Here is a 15,506-nt window from a genome sequence, read left to right on the forward strand (position 1 = left end):
CACTCCAGTCTAGATTCAATTTACCCGAGTCTAGATCCAATCAATTTCGTGTAATAAGAGAAACCCATCATTGCCTGTACGAATTCCAGCTCACAGAGACAATTAAAAAGGAAAATTTAAGGTTATGTGGTGCCAAGTGCAGATCTACGTGTTGAGTTTTGCTCGATCGGATTCAAATCGTAAATTTTTTACTTCATCTTTCTTATTCTTTTGGACATCGATCCTGAACTTATTTAATTCGCTCTTTTTCTAACTGAATAGAGAAGCATGCGATGGTTGCACATGCATTCGGTGCGTGTCCGATCTGTCACTTTTGGAGGCTGGGCATTTGTGTAAATTCCAATGCCGTAGAGAAGTGCTAAGAAAGTGAGAATATAGCACCTATGACCAACGTCATGATGAGCAGCGAATCGGTTCGGCGCGTCAGTCACCTTCACTGTATAGAGTACATAAACATGCAATGGAAAAGATTTGGACAATTTCAAATAAAAATCTAAAATATTCTTATTTTCTTAAATAATGGCACGAAGCAAATTTCGTGTCAAATAAAATGATTATTTTAAGTAAGGGGTTAAAATGGCTATAACTTTTTTTAATAAGGGCATTAACCTTGCCAATTGCCGGTCAACTATATATTCCGACTAATCAAGGTGTTTTTGTCCCATTACAATTTTAATTTTAAATTATTTTTTATTCTTTTCATTTCTTTTTCACTTTTTATTTTTTCTAAGCAAGGGCAACGGGCGTCGACAATGGCTCGAGTTAGCCACTAGCAAGGTGACCCTCGCCCAAATCTAGCTAGGGCCAACCTTGCCGATAGCCACGGGGTAGCCTCCCCTAGGTCAAGGGTCGCTGAGCCCTTGTTAGCCCTAAGCGAGGGTTGGCAGGCCCTTACCAACAATCGATGAGGGTGGCCCTCTCCAAATCTGGTGAGGGCGACCCTTGCCTAGCTCTTACAGGCTTCATCAATAGCTGGATGGCCACTAGCAAAGAAGAAAGCAAAACTAGTAAAAGGAAAAATGAATAAATCTTTTTAAAAGGGCAAATGACTAAAATGCCCTTGACCAACCGAATGGTCAAGCTCTTATTTGAAACAGATAAAGTGATTTTAGACCTTTATTTGAAACAAAAACCATTTCGGGCTTTTATTTGAGAAAATAATAGCATTTCGAGACCTTTATTTAAAATAAGGTTCACTTTAGATCCTCAATTGAAGTTTTGCCAATTTTAAATATTCGTTTACTTCACAAAAAATAAATAATTTATAAAATATTCTAAAAATAATCACTTCTATCACTTAAAAATAAGTTAATTGAAAATATCTTCATTGTTCACGAAAATATCAAAACATAAATTGTTATCGAATAAAAATATTTTTCATTTGAAGAATTATTTCAAGCAATATAAGCAATTATTTTAAAGGGTTTTTCAAATCATCATTTTTTGCAAAATAATGGAGCTTTAAACTTTAGACTCGAGCAATTCTGTTACTTGTGATCATTCAGAGTAAAATATGACTGCACAAAATGGAGCACGTGGATGCATATCTGGCCTTCTAACATCGTCTAACTTTTCTTTGAAGAAAAGCGTCGAAACCCTTGCCTCCAGAAAGGACTGAAAACAAGATTTGCTATGAATACTCATTCAACCTTGTTATGAATTATGTGAAGGCATGTGCATTACATAAATTAATTGTCAAACAAATGGCAAGAGTACGTTCCAAAAATAGCAAAAAATGACAAGCTAAATCAGGAAATTAACAAAATCGACCAGCATAACAGAATCTGCTGGTGGGATACGTACAGATGATATGCTCAGCATAGAACAAATGACGACCAGAAAATAGTTCTGTACAAAGTCTTGTTATGCTTCTGCGCCAAAGTATCCAAAACGGTACAGGTCATAGAACGGGATATTTATACACTTCTCAGTGTAGTGCTTTTGAATTGGTAGTAGAACCTGTTGATACCATGACAGGTCAAGACACACCAAATCTCTTAATACAGCTCACTTGGTACTAATATATTACATGGTTAGAAAAAAATAACCAGGAGCACACCTTTTCTGTTTTTCTGCCAATTTTACATCTTTCCACTTCCCTTCTTTCTTTTTAATTTTTACTATACCATTAAGTAATGGGTTGTCTAGTTTACCTTCGTTCAACCAGTTTCCCTTCTGACCTGTTTCTCAGTTTTTTGCCAAGTCCAGGTCAGAGCGTCCAACAGCACCTGATGGCCAACCATTACGCAGATAAATCAGTCAAGCCTGCCTGTTCTACTTGATTCTATAAAACATTGTCTATGGATCTCAATGAAAGTTCACACGCAATTTCTCCTCACAAAGTTCTCCAGAAGTTCCCATTCAAGATCATTATGGCATAAAATATCACAGCTTCTCATATAGCCAGAGAAACAAAGTTCCAGCACTCTCTAATCGCTACTCAAAGGCTCTCCAATGTCATTCAGATGGAAAACATAAAATGCTAATATGAAGCAGCATCTGAATAGATAATAAAGAATGGATCGGAGCATGGATCCTAACAGTCACCTTTTCAATTGCTTAAACACTTTATATGGATGATCTCATGTTAGATGTAAGGCTAATGGCAACTAGCATAAAAAATTGCGAACAAGTTTTTTGTATCCACTCTAGCAAGTATCTATACTAAACATAGCACGTTAAATCTCCATCTTTGCAGTAGCAACTAATATGTGCATTGCCTAAGTTTTTTGGTCAAACCTTCTCAATGTATATTGACAAGTCTGAAGGGATGATTCATACAGGAGCTCAGGTTATGTTCTCTTGCAATATCTTTTAGCAATTATTCTCTATAACGGCAACTCCATTGTGGCATTATTTTCACAATGTATGAAGAGAAGTTCACAATTCAAAATCAGTCATTCATAATTTCCCTAAGAATGAACGCAAAGCTTTGAAGGGAAAAAGAAAGATGGACCAGCACATATTTTATGTCTCATTGCATGAAAAGATTGCAGAAATTGATTCACATGAACATTCAGGAGTTACCAGCCAAGGTACAATCTTAGATGATGCATAGCTTTTCATCAAATGCCTTCTTGTGCCTCATCTGAAGAAGGCAGAGAGCATGTTTCCAAGAACTTAGTTGTGGACTTGATGTATTTGTCCTGGGCACCTAAACATAACTTAGCTATCCCAAGAAGCTTGAAGCAAATGTTGGATGTTTCAGGACTCATCTGCTAGTCACACACATAAGATGAACCTGGTCATCGGTATGTTCACGCTTCTGCTTGTAGTGATGCATTTATTTCATTTACTATTTTGTCAGACTTATAGAAATAATGCAAGCAGAAAAAGGCAAAGGATCTGTGAGACAGGATAGTCAGTAGAATAAAATGCGCACAACTTACTCTGAAGGAAGATGCAATGCAGTTGCAAGCTTCAAGGGCCATGATTCCACGAGCAACCTTAGGGTAGCCATACAAGTCAGCAAGAAAGCAACTGACAAGGCCATTAATCTCTAAGACCATCGGTGATCATACTTACTGAAGAAGGCTCCTGTTGAATGGCATCAACCAACTTCTGAGCAGCTAGATTAGATATAGATAAAAGTTCTTGTGAATAGGATGAATCGCCATAAAATAATTGGTCATTACCAGGAATCTGGAACAAAACATAAAGCATATAGTCAATCAGCCAAAACTCTCTGGACTCAGGAAGGATTGGCAAAACTTGAAATGAATGCATAAAAATCAATGAGATATAAATGTTGAAAGGAGTTACTGTTCCAGTCATCTCAATCGTTTGGAAACAAAAGCGAGCTGATTTGAGGGTTCAAATCAGTAAATAATGAAACAATGAGCTGAGACCCAAGTAAAAATGTTCCAAAAACTAACTAATGTATTCAACTCTATGACAATTCTGTGCTAAGAAAGACAGGGCATGCTCTCAGTTCTTCAAGCCATCAATGGTGTGCAATCAAGACATTCTTTAGACATCCATTAAAAAATTTAACCAGTACCAGCCCGATATTACCCCAAAATTATCAGCATGATATGGGAGAGTCTCCTGGGAAAGTGCTGCTGACAATAAAATAATTGCTGAGAATAGCCTCGTTGTTGTTCGTGGAATCATCCTGTGACATGAGTAGATAAACATTGGTCAAAAGAGCTAAATAAGCACAGGGGATTCCTCAAAATAGGTAAATGGGAGACTTACTTTGATTGAGAATCTGAAAACACAAACAAGCTTTTTGGAGCATAGTTAAGGCTGGGCCCAGTATTAGCTTCAACAAAGAAAAGAATACATATCAAGTGGCACTTTCAAACAGATGTGGGGAAAGAATATACATCGACTAGAACCTTAATACATCGAACGAGTCAAGGGAAATTCAGCACACCATGCTACAGACAAATGCTTGTTAAAACTAAAAACTCACAATTTCTACCTGGTACCATAACTAGTAAACTGCACAGTTTCTGGAAAGAGGAGAGAATTCCTTCTACATCAGCAATTCCAGGTGAGCCTGCACCAACCACAAATTCACAATGAAAAAGTGCAGCATCCATGTTAAAATCATGGGAAACTCTTGAACTTTGAATGATTAGTACATGGTCGAATCTGACAACAATGCCAGGAAATGTATGGAAGAGATTACTCATTAGTGAAAAGAAAAGCCGATTGATGAGTGAAAAATTAAGCCCAGAAACCACATGGGTTTGCAATTTCATGATCATTGATCAATTGTATGGTTGTTTTGTACTAAAAGCTCTTTCCACTAACATCATCCCAGTAATATTGACAGAAATAGACATATAATGACACCATCCAAAGATCCACTAAATCTGAATGATTAGAGGAAGGATAAGATCACACACACTATCCCTCTTTCTGTATGAGTGCACAAACCTACGTACACAGAAGCATTCATCATAAATCACCACTATTGACTTATCATCCATGATCTTAACTTACTGGGCATGCAATCTATCAGTCAAATCTAGTAGCAGCATCAGAGACAAGTCCCTTCAGAAGCATCCAAGGCCGCTTGAATTTTACAAAAATGCTTTAGGACTATTATTTTATCTCTAGACAAAGTTTGCCAACTTATGCATTCCCAAGACATATCATGTTTTGCATTATAGCAACATTTGCTCTAAATGATAATTAAGCATCAAAGGTAATCCTTAGGTACCATTCAATACTAAGCTCTGCAAACAGCTGACTGCAGATTCTGCAAGTCCTTCTGCATGTGAGACTAAACCACCTAGCAACGCAACCTGTTTAATTCAAACTCAAAATCACTATAATCATTTGTTGAATTAGACAAATTGAAAAAGCAACAGAAGAGCAAGATGATTAGACCTCTGCAGTCTCGATGTATAAGTTTGACTGCTTCATAGGAGATGAAATAGAAGGTATTGTAACTTCACTATAAGCTATGCAAGACATGATGAAGCTAAAGTGCTTATTTGAATGTTTCAAGCCCTGAATTGCCAATGAATTGCTTGAATGAACGAGAGCTTCCTGCAAGAGCATCATGCGAAACAGAAGTGTGTGAAGATGTTTAGATGGCATTGAAAACATCATTGATAATTTCACTTAGTGAAATTATCAATGAATTGTTTACTAAGGTTGTCCTTCCCATTACCCTGATGCTAAAGAGAGTACCATCTACATGATTTTCTCCATACATGCATGTAAACAATCTGCATATGTGCAACGTGAAAATTCCAAGAAAATAAACTTGGAAAAGAAGTTTTGCTTGGGGCAACAAGCGTCCAACCAATATTTTACTTCACATGTCACTTTGTCCCACTAGTAATAATCAAATAGAACCTGGTTCCTTGATCCTTAACCAGTGACACAATGCAAATACCCAAAACTCATGAAGTTAGTGTACCTAAAGAGTCTACTTGAACATGTGCAATGAGTTATAATTGAAGAGACCTTAAGTTCATTAATGCTGCCAAAAGCCCCACGACATTCAGCTAAGAATGCCAAATGCCGCTCCACGTCTGAACCATAGTCAACCTAACATCATCAAAGCATATAATCAGAACACGACTTCCATGAAAAAATTCTTTGAACTGGCTGTAGTATTCATACATGAGTCAATATTCCTCACCATGCTGACAAATCGAGATATCAGGCGTGCTGGCTGTTGATAATCATTATCTATCATGCTTGTTTGATCTATTTCATCCATCAGGGACTTAGAAATTCCAAAAAGCAACTGTATGATGTGGTGATCTTGCCAAAGTCCTTTCCTGCACAGTGAAATAAGGAAAATGTAGAGTTCCACCATGAAAGAAATAAAATAATGTACTGAACTCAATGTCACAAAACCTATAGGTGTCAAGTTCATTTATGCAATCCTATTCAAAAGCTTTTGAGCTTAAAAAAATTGTAGATCGAGTTCCACTAAAAGTGTTAAGTGGACTTTCATGTACAGCCAGCAGAATGCCCAACCATTGCCGTGCTGCCAGATTGTTTCCTAGAATGAAGACCTCCAGATATCTAATTCCATGTACTCCTGGTGGCTATGAATAATCAATCAAGTGGGTGGCATGTGAAGGTCACCCGAGAAAAAGGACTCTCCAGCAAAGAAAAGATACATTAAAAACAATGCGAAAATAGTAACTGATTAACAGAGACAGTGTTTCTATGGTCCCATGCCACTTTTCTACCCTCTTGAAAGGTTACAACCTCAATAGGGACAATGATTTTCACAAAATTACTAGGCATTTTTAGAAAACTACTACCACATCAAGAAAATACTATCATGAGACAGGATTCTAGATGGACCCATGCAAATAAAGTAGCAAGGAATAAGAATGTACCTTATTGCTCTGTCAAGTATATGCACATTGACAATGCTCCGAGGTCTCCCATACATCATATCTAGGATTTCGAGATAGTGATTCTACAGGATATGTTTTCTTAGATAAGATCTCAAGAAATAATTCCAAGGAATAGATTTACGGTAGCATGATGAATTCTTGTTGAACACATGAAATGCACAATAATGAAATTGAATATAGCTACAAATGGTTCATGAGGGGCATACCAGGCCAAATAAATCTTCTAGATCCTCAAAATGAGAAACAAGCTTCACCAAGATGGACTGCAAACTTCCGAGTTCTTCTTCAGTAAATGCTTTATCGCGTGCTAGCATTGCAATGCCTTCTAAAACGTTCAAGATATGGTTGTCCTGATGTTGATGTGTGTGTGTGAGAGAGAGAGAGAGAGAGAGAGAGAGAGAGAGAGAGAGTAGCAGATAGCACATAAGTAATAGCACGCCTAAAGCTGAAGAATTTATACGACAAAGACTCAACTCAACATAACAAAACAAAGTCATGCACCCAACAAATCTATTGCAACTTTTCATTCCATTTAAAGCCATTTATCATTTGCATTTCACATGGGACCACACGAGTCCATTGCAACTTTATGGTCAACCAGGTTGCACCAGAGTCAACTCAACATAACAAAACGAAGTCATGCACCCAGCCAGTCTATTACAACTTTTCATTCCATTCAGTGCCTTGTGATTGTCATTTAGATTGGGCTAACTGAGTCCATTGCAAGTTTATGATCAACCAGATTGCATCAAGCTCAAACCAAAGATACCAAACATTTAATACAGCTTTACTTATTCCCAACACAAAGTCATAGAAAACATGAATGGAAGAAAAAGGAACCAACTAAGGCAAAGGCTCCTTGTCTCAACCTCCTGTCCAGGAATTCAACACGCAGATTTATGTCACAAATTATTAAAATTCACCCTAAAATTTAAGGCATCAAAGAACAATATGCAAAAGAAAAAACCAACTTCAACACAAGTTGCTGGCCAGACATTGACATACAATGCAAAACCTAACTTAGTCTCTCCCATCGTAATTAACTGCTTTTGCCATAACTAAAAACTTTTTGATGATCTTTATTCATCAGCTTACAAGAAGTTAATGCACTAAGAGTTGTATGAGTGAAGTCCACACCACAAAAGGTACATTACCATAGAGCTTAACACCCATAACTTACCATTTGATTTTGTAAGACAAGATCCAGAAATGCATCCATGACCTTCAGAAACTCATCGAGTTTACCCCATAGGAGAACAACCTGACATGCGAATGGAAATTAGAATATGTAAGCCCAATGGAAAATAAGTCCACTGGTAAGTCCTTGAAGTAGAGCCCACCCAACAGTATTGACTTGTTTAGTGCAACGAGTGGAAGACTTAAGCCAATCTTCCAAAAGAACGCATGGATTAGTAGGAAAATAGATATAAAAAGAACAATGCAGTCGTTAGTTTCAGACTAGACTTAAGAATGTTCCATATTGCAGCTACCAGGAATGTTGTATAGTCACAAATTATGCCAAACAATATATAAGCAGAGACAAATAATTCCATCATATGAACATTAAAATCACCAATGCAGAGACTCCATTTTTTCAATTCCCATTTAACAAAGAATCAAATGGACTGAGTTTGTAAGATGTTGACTTGTCAGTGCTAGTGGAACATTTATTTTATCTTTCTACAGTTATCGACGCTGTGTTCTGTTAATTATTGGAAATATGAGAGCTTCCCTTATCTATCTAGTTAACAATCGGTAGCTGCTGCACTCTTTATCCATGCAGAGAGTACATGCTCAGCAGAGAATTGCATCACTCTAGATTAGATCTAACATGTACTAGCCAAGAAATATCCCACTTCCAACAGATGATAAGAAATTGGGAACAATTACCATATCAGAAAATTTCCATCAGTTTATTGTATTACATATATGTGTAACTAGATAGTAATTTCCATCAGTCTATTGTATTACATATATGTGTAACTAGATACCTTTTCAAAGAAATGGAATAGGATCTTTATTCCAATGGCATCACCAAGTATGGTTATTTTGTTTCCCTAATTCAGTACAGTCATTATTGTACCACCATGAGTAATGTTAACTCTGCATTTTTCCTTTCTATCCTCCTTGCACATGATATTTGTTTAAGTTCAGCATTATTTATTACAGGGTTTATGTATATGCAACCTCCTCCACTTAATAGCTCAAATTTTGGAGTTCGAATCTTTAATATGGTATTGTTATCAGAGCCAAGTTTTGATTATTCATGCCCCTTCCATTTTTCATTTCGCTCATGCATTCTCGTTCATAGTATTTCCCATTCTTCAAATCCATGTGTGTTACTTTATATGGTTTCACCTAGATTTGCACATGAGAAAGGTTAAAGTTATCCCACAATGCATGTTCACGGGTTTTAACCTGACGTCTATGTACACAACTTCCTCTGCAAAATTGCCTAAAACTTTTGGGTTTGAATCTTCAATAACATTCAATATTAAGGACATTAGAAGATTTGTTAGGACCACCACCAACTGCTCTTAATGCTTAGGCTATTAGATGAAGGAAGAGTTTATTATTTAAATATTTTAATACTCCCCCTCACGTTTAATTTGGTCTTTTGCCTAATACTAAACGTGGAAATTTAATTGGGGAAACAAATAGAGCCTGGTAAGATTTGAACTCAGGACCTTAGCTCTGATATCATGTGAGAATTTGTGGGACCACTGCCAACTATTCTAAAAGATTAAGCTATTAGATGAATGCGTGGTTTAATATTTCAATATTGTAACGCTCCCCCTCATGCTTAATTTGGTCCTTTTGCTTAGTACTAAGCGTGGACATATTTGATTGGGAAGGCAAAGTGGGACCACCACAAAATCTTTTGATACCATGTAAGTTATTAGATGAAGGTAGAGTTTATTATTTAAATATTCTAACAGACATCTTTTGGCTTTGTCTCCACCATCAAGATGAAGAAGAGGCTAATACTGTCTACTTCCTACATGTCACCGTATTTTTCAGCTCATTCGAAGAAAGCCATATCCTTCTTAAAAGGACATGTTATGGGGTCCTTAACATCTAAGGCATCATAAGAACAGAAAACAAGTAGTTAAGTACCTGGATGACATGATCCACCACGTCAACCATGTCCTGTGGAGATGTTGTCTCCGACAGCCTGAATCCAAGTAACCTGTAATTTAAGCACTGCACATACCAAGTTGAAAAGGAAATAAGTTCAAACAATCAAAGCATCTACTGAGGAAGCAACATTTCCTTCCTAAGTAGGTTGTTTGTATTATCAAAGCAATACCTTATCTAAGCTACAATCATTGCAGCATTCAATAAGATTGATGATCTCCTTTGACTTAGACCTCACCATGTCAGCTGGAAGCTCCTTAATATAACAATGGGCAACGATTGACACGCATGAGATGACTTTATTACCCCCTTTCCCTCCAAGTCCAAGATCCACAAGTGCAGTAGCTAGTTGCTCCTTCAAACAAAATCGAAAGTTGTATGCATTCAGTTGTAGAGAAATTTGTTCCCTAAATTCTCATGCAAATCTTGGCTTTACTCCACAGTCTTAACCTGAAAAAAAAAAAAAGAAAGAAAAAGCATTTTGTGCGAGCTAATTTGCTAGGATTACTGGAGCAAGTAAAACAAAAAATTAGAATTGATCAATACTTAAAGCAAATGCACCCTTATAGTGGTCCAATCTCCTCTGTTCTTTCAATAAGTTGTAGCTGATACTTTATAATTAAGTCCTGATTGAGCACAACCTTTTCTGAATTACGAAATTTATACTGTTCCTAGAATTAACATCACTATTTTGGGAATTTGCGGAAAAATTGACATCAAAGATTGTTAATGATAGAGAAGTGACGTGACAACAACACAGCTAACCTTTGGTGTATCCTCAAAAATGTGGTGCACAATATATTCAATAGTTGGCTCAATCAAATTGATGAGCAATCTTTTCTTCTCCTCACTAGTTTTTGAAACGTCCCTCTTTAATGACATGGCATCCATAAGTAGAATATTCATGTCATTCATGCAGGTGATCAAATATGCTGCAAAAACCACATCTTAAGCTTCAGACCAGAAATGTTACAGCAACTGCTATATTACTAAGAAGGAAGCGGCAATTAGACAACTTGCAAGTGTATATTAGTAAAGGAATATGTTTGAGACATATTTTCAGTGTGTACCGTGACTTTTTAAAGATGGTCATCTAACTTAAAATTGGAGGTCAACCCACAATTTCAAATCCTGGCACACTCTCTCAGTTTTTATTCCAATCCTATTTTCCTTGTTTTCAGGCGGTCCATTCAATAGAATTACACTTACATCATTTTGTTTCAAATGTATCCCACAGCCAACCCTCATGGAGCAGTGCTAATGAGTGTATTTGAATGCATTGAAGGCAATTGTTTGAAGCTTAAGTTTTCTGGACAGACAGTGGTCCAAGAATATGTATTAAAGTGAGGTCAAAGAAAAATGAAAGGTCAAAACATGACAAAGGCTTTGCTCAGATGCACATTATTTTTCATAATTGAGAATTGTCAATTTTTAAACGTTACAAGGCAGCTAAAAATTGAGTCAACTATTACTTGGGTACAAAAGTATAAAGTAGAAAAGAAAATCTTAAGCACTTCAAAATTAGAGAGAATTCCCAAGGTTCATTCTAAATATTTAATCTCTGTTTTAATCTACTAGCTTTTCCTAACAGTATTCTTTAACTAGAGGAAGAACCCATGTCCAGCCTCCATCATCATTCAATGCCTTATGCTTTACTTTACCATTTATATTAGCACAAGAGAAATAATGCATGCCTGTGTCTCGTGATAGTAGCTTTCTTGCACGATGGACCATGTAGAGACGGCAATAAGCAGATGAGAGTGGATCTGCTAACCCTCTTATCATCTTGACTAGCCGGTGAAGACAGTCAGCAGGTTGAACGAGAAGAAAGCGAAAACAAGGCAATATTGCCAGCTCCAAATAACTGAAAAATCATCATGATTAGTTCACAAATCATAATAACACTAACAACAATGACACTTGTTCCCACTTAATAGTTTCAGTGACACAATTCGAGTTTCCTAACTCCAAGCTGGAAAAACAAAATCCTGTTCTGCAGATGCACTTGAAAGATTAACCCAAATTATTCACAATTCCTTGCCATGACTGCAGTACCGGCATACCCAATTGAAGCATGAAGATAATAACATACATAGCACACAAACTTTAATCTAGTTTCAAGTGATGGAGACTTGGCACAGAGAGAACTGCTGAGTAAGAATGGTACCATGACACAATCAAACATGTGTACTGTGATGCAAATGATCATCCTACTGCGAACACAGCTGCATGAATCAATAGCTTACAGAAGTTCCCATACTACTTTTACTGAGTAGCATTACCATAAAAATAGCCAATGCAGTGACAAATCTGCTAAAACTGCTCCAAAAAATTAATTGGTACAAGATATATTGAATTTCAGCCAAGTCTTAAGCTTAATGAGGATGACGGAAGATGAAAACTTGCGGCAGGATAATTTCTAGCATGATACTGGATGATTTATAAGCCAAAGAATCCAGACTATACATTCGTGGAAGCAGCTCCATTATGGCACCGACTTTGTAAAACCAGTTGTTGCAAGTTTCTTTGGCATCCTCGCACACCCCAGTCGCATCAAAATTTTCTGCAAATAATACCACGAAGTTTCACAAAAGAAGAACAAAAGTTTCATATGTTATCAAAAAGATTTGGAAAGAAGCGAAATAGACCTGCTAAGGAGCAAAGTTTGCTCCCATCTACTGTAAATTCAGCCTTTTGCTTTATGCGCTCCCATACCATATCTCCAAGCATGTCCATCACGTCTGTAGCGAGAACAAATAATGTAGGATAAAATTGTCTTACTGATGTATCCATCAGAAGCCTAGCAACCTGCATAAGAATGGAAATTCAACCTTATAAGCTGTAAGTTTTTCCATGAAGGTCCTTTGCTTGCAAAGCTAATTGTTTTCTCAGGAGTCCTATAATCCAAGAAAAAGAATAAACAAATCCAAGGATCATATTTGCTGAAATTTCAAACTAACCAAAAAAAAAAAAAAAAATTCCATGTTTCATATAAAAGATACCCAATCCATCGAATAATGATCATGGTAGCTTACAGAAATTTCTTAAAGTACAGAAGTACAGAAGTACAGATATAGAAAAGAAATATATAAAACAAGGACAAGAATCGAAATTGACACCATCTACCTTTATTGTGAGCTTCAAAGCAGTCACCCGGTCGTCCGAATGCCAAGCTTGGACAATCTTTTCCTTAAAATCAGTTAATCGGAAGACATACTCCTGGCGAGTGATTGACGTGTTTCCCTCTTTAGCAAATTTTTGTGGATCATCCAGTTCTTCCAGACGTGAACTTGTGGAAGATATCTCATCAACTATAATTGCTCAGCAAAAGTAAGTATACAGAAATTCTCTTTGTTTATTTATAAGCAACAGAAAATAACCATAAGTTGTTATGACAACTTCAATTTATTCAAGAAAGGAGAAGGAAGAAAGGGGATTATGAAAATGGTTAACATACCCTTATTACTTTTCATTATTCCATCTGATATCTGCAACAAAGGGCTCGATTACAACAAAGTGGTAACAGGCAGCAAGAAAAGTGGCTTCTTGTAATGAAGAATGCCATTTGAAAGATGAGATGGCAAGATTTACATGAGCCGCTTCCAATGGGAACTTATTTTTATTATTACAAAGGTTTTCAAAGACACATGTCATACAATTGAATCAACAGCTTCAACTTGCATGCATGACAGAATAATCAGAAAGACACTGATCATGACGTTTTCAACAAATGTCAATATTAGACCATTGTTCCTTAACAACACAAAAGAAAAACACCAGGATTTCAGACTATCAAAATCTGTCAATGGTCCATTGAATATCGAGTACATAATTTCACCATATAGATATGAATAACGTACGTGGAACCTCCTTAGAAGGAAACCAACAACTTCCTAAATTTCTGGATAGTGCTCACCATATAGATAGGATTGACATACGTAGAACCTCCTTAGAAGGAAATCAAAATCCTCCTAAGTTTCTGAATAGTGCTAGTAAATTGCAATGTAATGCCTCGCAAATTCAAAACAGAATTATTTGGCAACCATAGAAAAAACTTCTGAAGCACGTTACTCTTAAACCAAGGTCAGTGACCCCAACATTACCATGCACTCAAAGAGGTAATATAGAGCTCTAACACCGCTGCAGTCTCACCCAACAACACTCAACAGGAGATTCATTATTTCCTAGATATATTAGAGATCCAAAAACAGTCGGGTGAATACATGTACAGGAGGTCAGAATCCAAACTGCTCTTGTTGAAAATAATCCAAACACACAATTACATACTTGACATCATTAATTTCAGAAGCTGTCGCCTGATCCAGGCTTTTTCAAACAGTCCACAGTTAAGCAATAAATGATGCCGCCAAAAGGCATACTTACTGATGAGATAGATATCATTTTGGAGATAGGAAACCTCTGCATCAGCAATCTCTTGAATGAATGCCAGTCCCCTGCATGCGGATCATTACGTTCAGCAGAGAAACCTCCAGAAGTACGCTCCTTGTCCGGTAAATTTCGAGGAGCGCCTTCAACGTCAGTGTTTGGCCCTCTCAGAGGATCGAAGAAGTCCTCAATGCGATTGTCCCTGACGGCCTATGGCACAATGCAGATTCTCATATAGCAGAAAACCTCTTTGCGGAAAAAATGCGCCGCAAAAACAAATTGAACCCAACCTAAACTCAATTTCCAACTCCTAAAACTCCAAGGAAAACCGACCAAAAAAAGAAAAAAAAACTCCAAGGAAAAATCTGTGATGGTCCAGTCGAGTTCGATCAACTGAATTCTATCAGCATCGATGTCATCTGAAGAGCTCTAAGATGCGATCGAAAGAGGTTGATGAGTCAGTCGAGAGTTCAACGGACCTGAGGTCTCGAGGTTGCGGGAGTGCACAGAGGATGATCGTCGGCGCGCGCGCGAGGAAGCGCGCGCGATTCCTTCTCTCGCTTGTAGTTCCGAGGTCGGAACTCCATTGGAGCGAACTGTTGCAGCTCCTTCGATCTCCTTCCCGCCCTCCTTTTCCCTGCGCTCGTCTCCTTTCGCGAGGGAGCGGACGCGGTGACTGAGTCGAGACTCGGGTCTGAGTTCGCAAGGCCCGGGTTTTTTACAGTTGAGTTTGACTTTACCGTGGTTTGACCGTGGTGAAGAGAAATGAGAATTTCTATTTACCGGAAAAAGGGAAATTTCTATGAATTTATTCCAAACATTGCCAATAAAGTTTTTTCTTCACACGATTTTACTTGAAAATTATATTTTACTTTTGAGTCATGCTAGCAAGTTTGAAATTCCCCATTAGCATGTTTATTGAGAATTGAGCATGATCCACTTATTTAAAAGCCATTCAATTGTCTACTTAATAATAAATTTTTATTCTCCAAGTTAGGGCAAATTATTTTATAGGCTGGACTTTCATCAATTTGAATATTTCATGATTTGAATCCCACCGTAAACTCATAAAGTCACAATTGAGATCAATAATCAATTGGTCAACTACCTAAAAATTAAATTATCTTATATGATGATACT

At 37.1% G+C, this 15,506-nt stretch overlaps 1 protein-coding gene across 13 annotated transcripts; it reads right to left on the minus strand.

Moving 5' to 3' along the window:
- Window positions 1-1,639: 1,639 nt before the first annotated feature.
- Window positions 1,640-15,051, minus strand: LOC104450252 (VPS35 endosomal protein sorting factor-like). 13 transcript variants are annotated; one of them, XR_005552220.1, is made up of 25 exons: window positions 14,846-15,051; window positions 14,364-14,576; window positions 13,438-13,468; window positions 13,107-13,291; window positions 12,629-12,788; window positions 12,447-12,543; window positions 11,675-11,844; window positions 10,746-10,912; window positions 10,153-10,335; window positions 9,960-10,046; window positions 8,023-8,103; window positions 7,049-7,192; window positions 6,822-6,904; window positions 6,107-6,248; window positions 5,929-6,012; window positions 5,344-5,505; window positions 5,174-5,258; window positions 4,418-4,504; window positions 4,198-4,264; window positions 4,015-4,114; window positions 3,636-3,642; window positions 3,526-3,537; window positions 3,390-3,446; window positions 2,154-2,228; window positions 1,640-1,959 (listed from the first exon to the last, which is right to left on the minus strand). XR_005552220.1 is itself a non-coding variant. In XM_010064731.3 (24 exons), the coding sequence occupies exons 1-23, from the start codon at window positions 14,951-14,953 to the stop codon at window positions 3,066-3,068; spliced, it is 2,754 nt and encodes a 917-aa protein (XP_010063033.2). In that variant the 5' UTR covers window positions 14,954-15,051; the 3' UTR covers window positions 1,640-2,228; window positions 3,028-3,065. The 13 variants fall into 13 exon arrangements, 11 of the variants coding, with proteins under 11 accessions (XP_010063033.2, XP_039171626.1, XP_039171625.1 ...); XR_726678.3 differs by adding an exon at window positions 3,028-3,218 and having other exon boundaries at window positions 3,526-3,642; XM_010064731.3 differs by adding an exon at window positions 3,028-3,218 and having other exon boundaries at window positions 1,640-2,228; window positions 3,526-3,642; window positions 4,427-4,504.
- Window positions 15,052-15,506: the final 455 nt, after the last annotated feature.

The sequence above is a fragment of the Eucalyptus grandis genome, chromosome 6 (assembly GCF_016545825.1).
Source record: "Eucalyptus grandis isolate ANBG69807.140 chromosome 6, ASM1654582v1, whole genome shotgun sequence".
NCBI lineage: Eukaryota > Viridiplantae > Streptophyta > Magnoliopsida > Myrtales > Myrtaceae > Eucalyptus > Eucalyptus grandis.

Excerpts from the sequence above, each read along its gene's own strand:
- LOC104450252 (XM_010064729.3), bottom strand. The coding sequence starts at position 14,953 with ATGGAGTTCCGACCTCGGAACTACAAGCGAGAGAAGGAATCGCGCGCG. Across the intron at positions 10,047-10,152 it reads ATGATTGTAGCTTAGATAAG|TGCTTAAATTACAGGTTACT; the intron begins GTATTGCTTTGA and ends TGGTATGTGCAG. Across the intron at positions 6,249-6,821 it reads ATACTTGACAGAGCAATAAG|GAAAGGACTTTGGCAAGATC; the intron begins GTACATTCTTAT and ends TTCACTGTGCAG.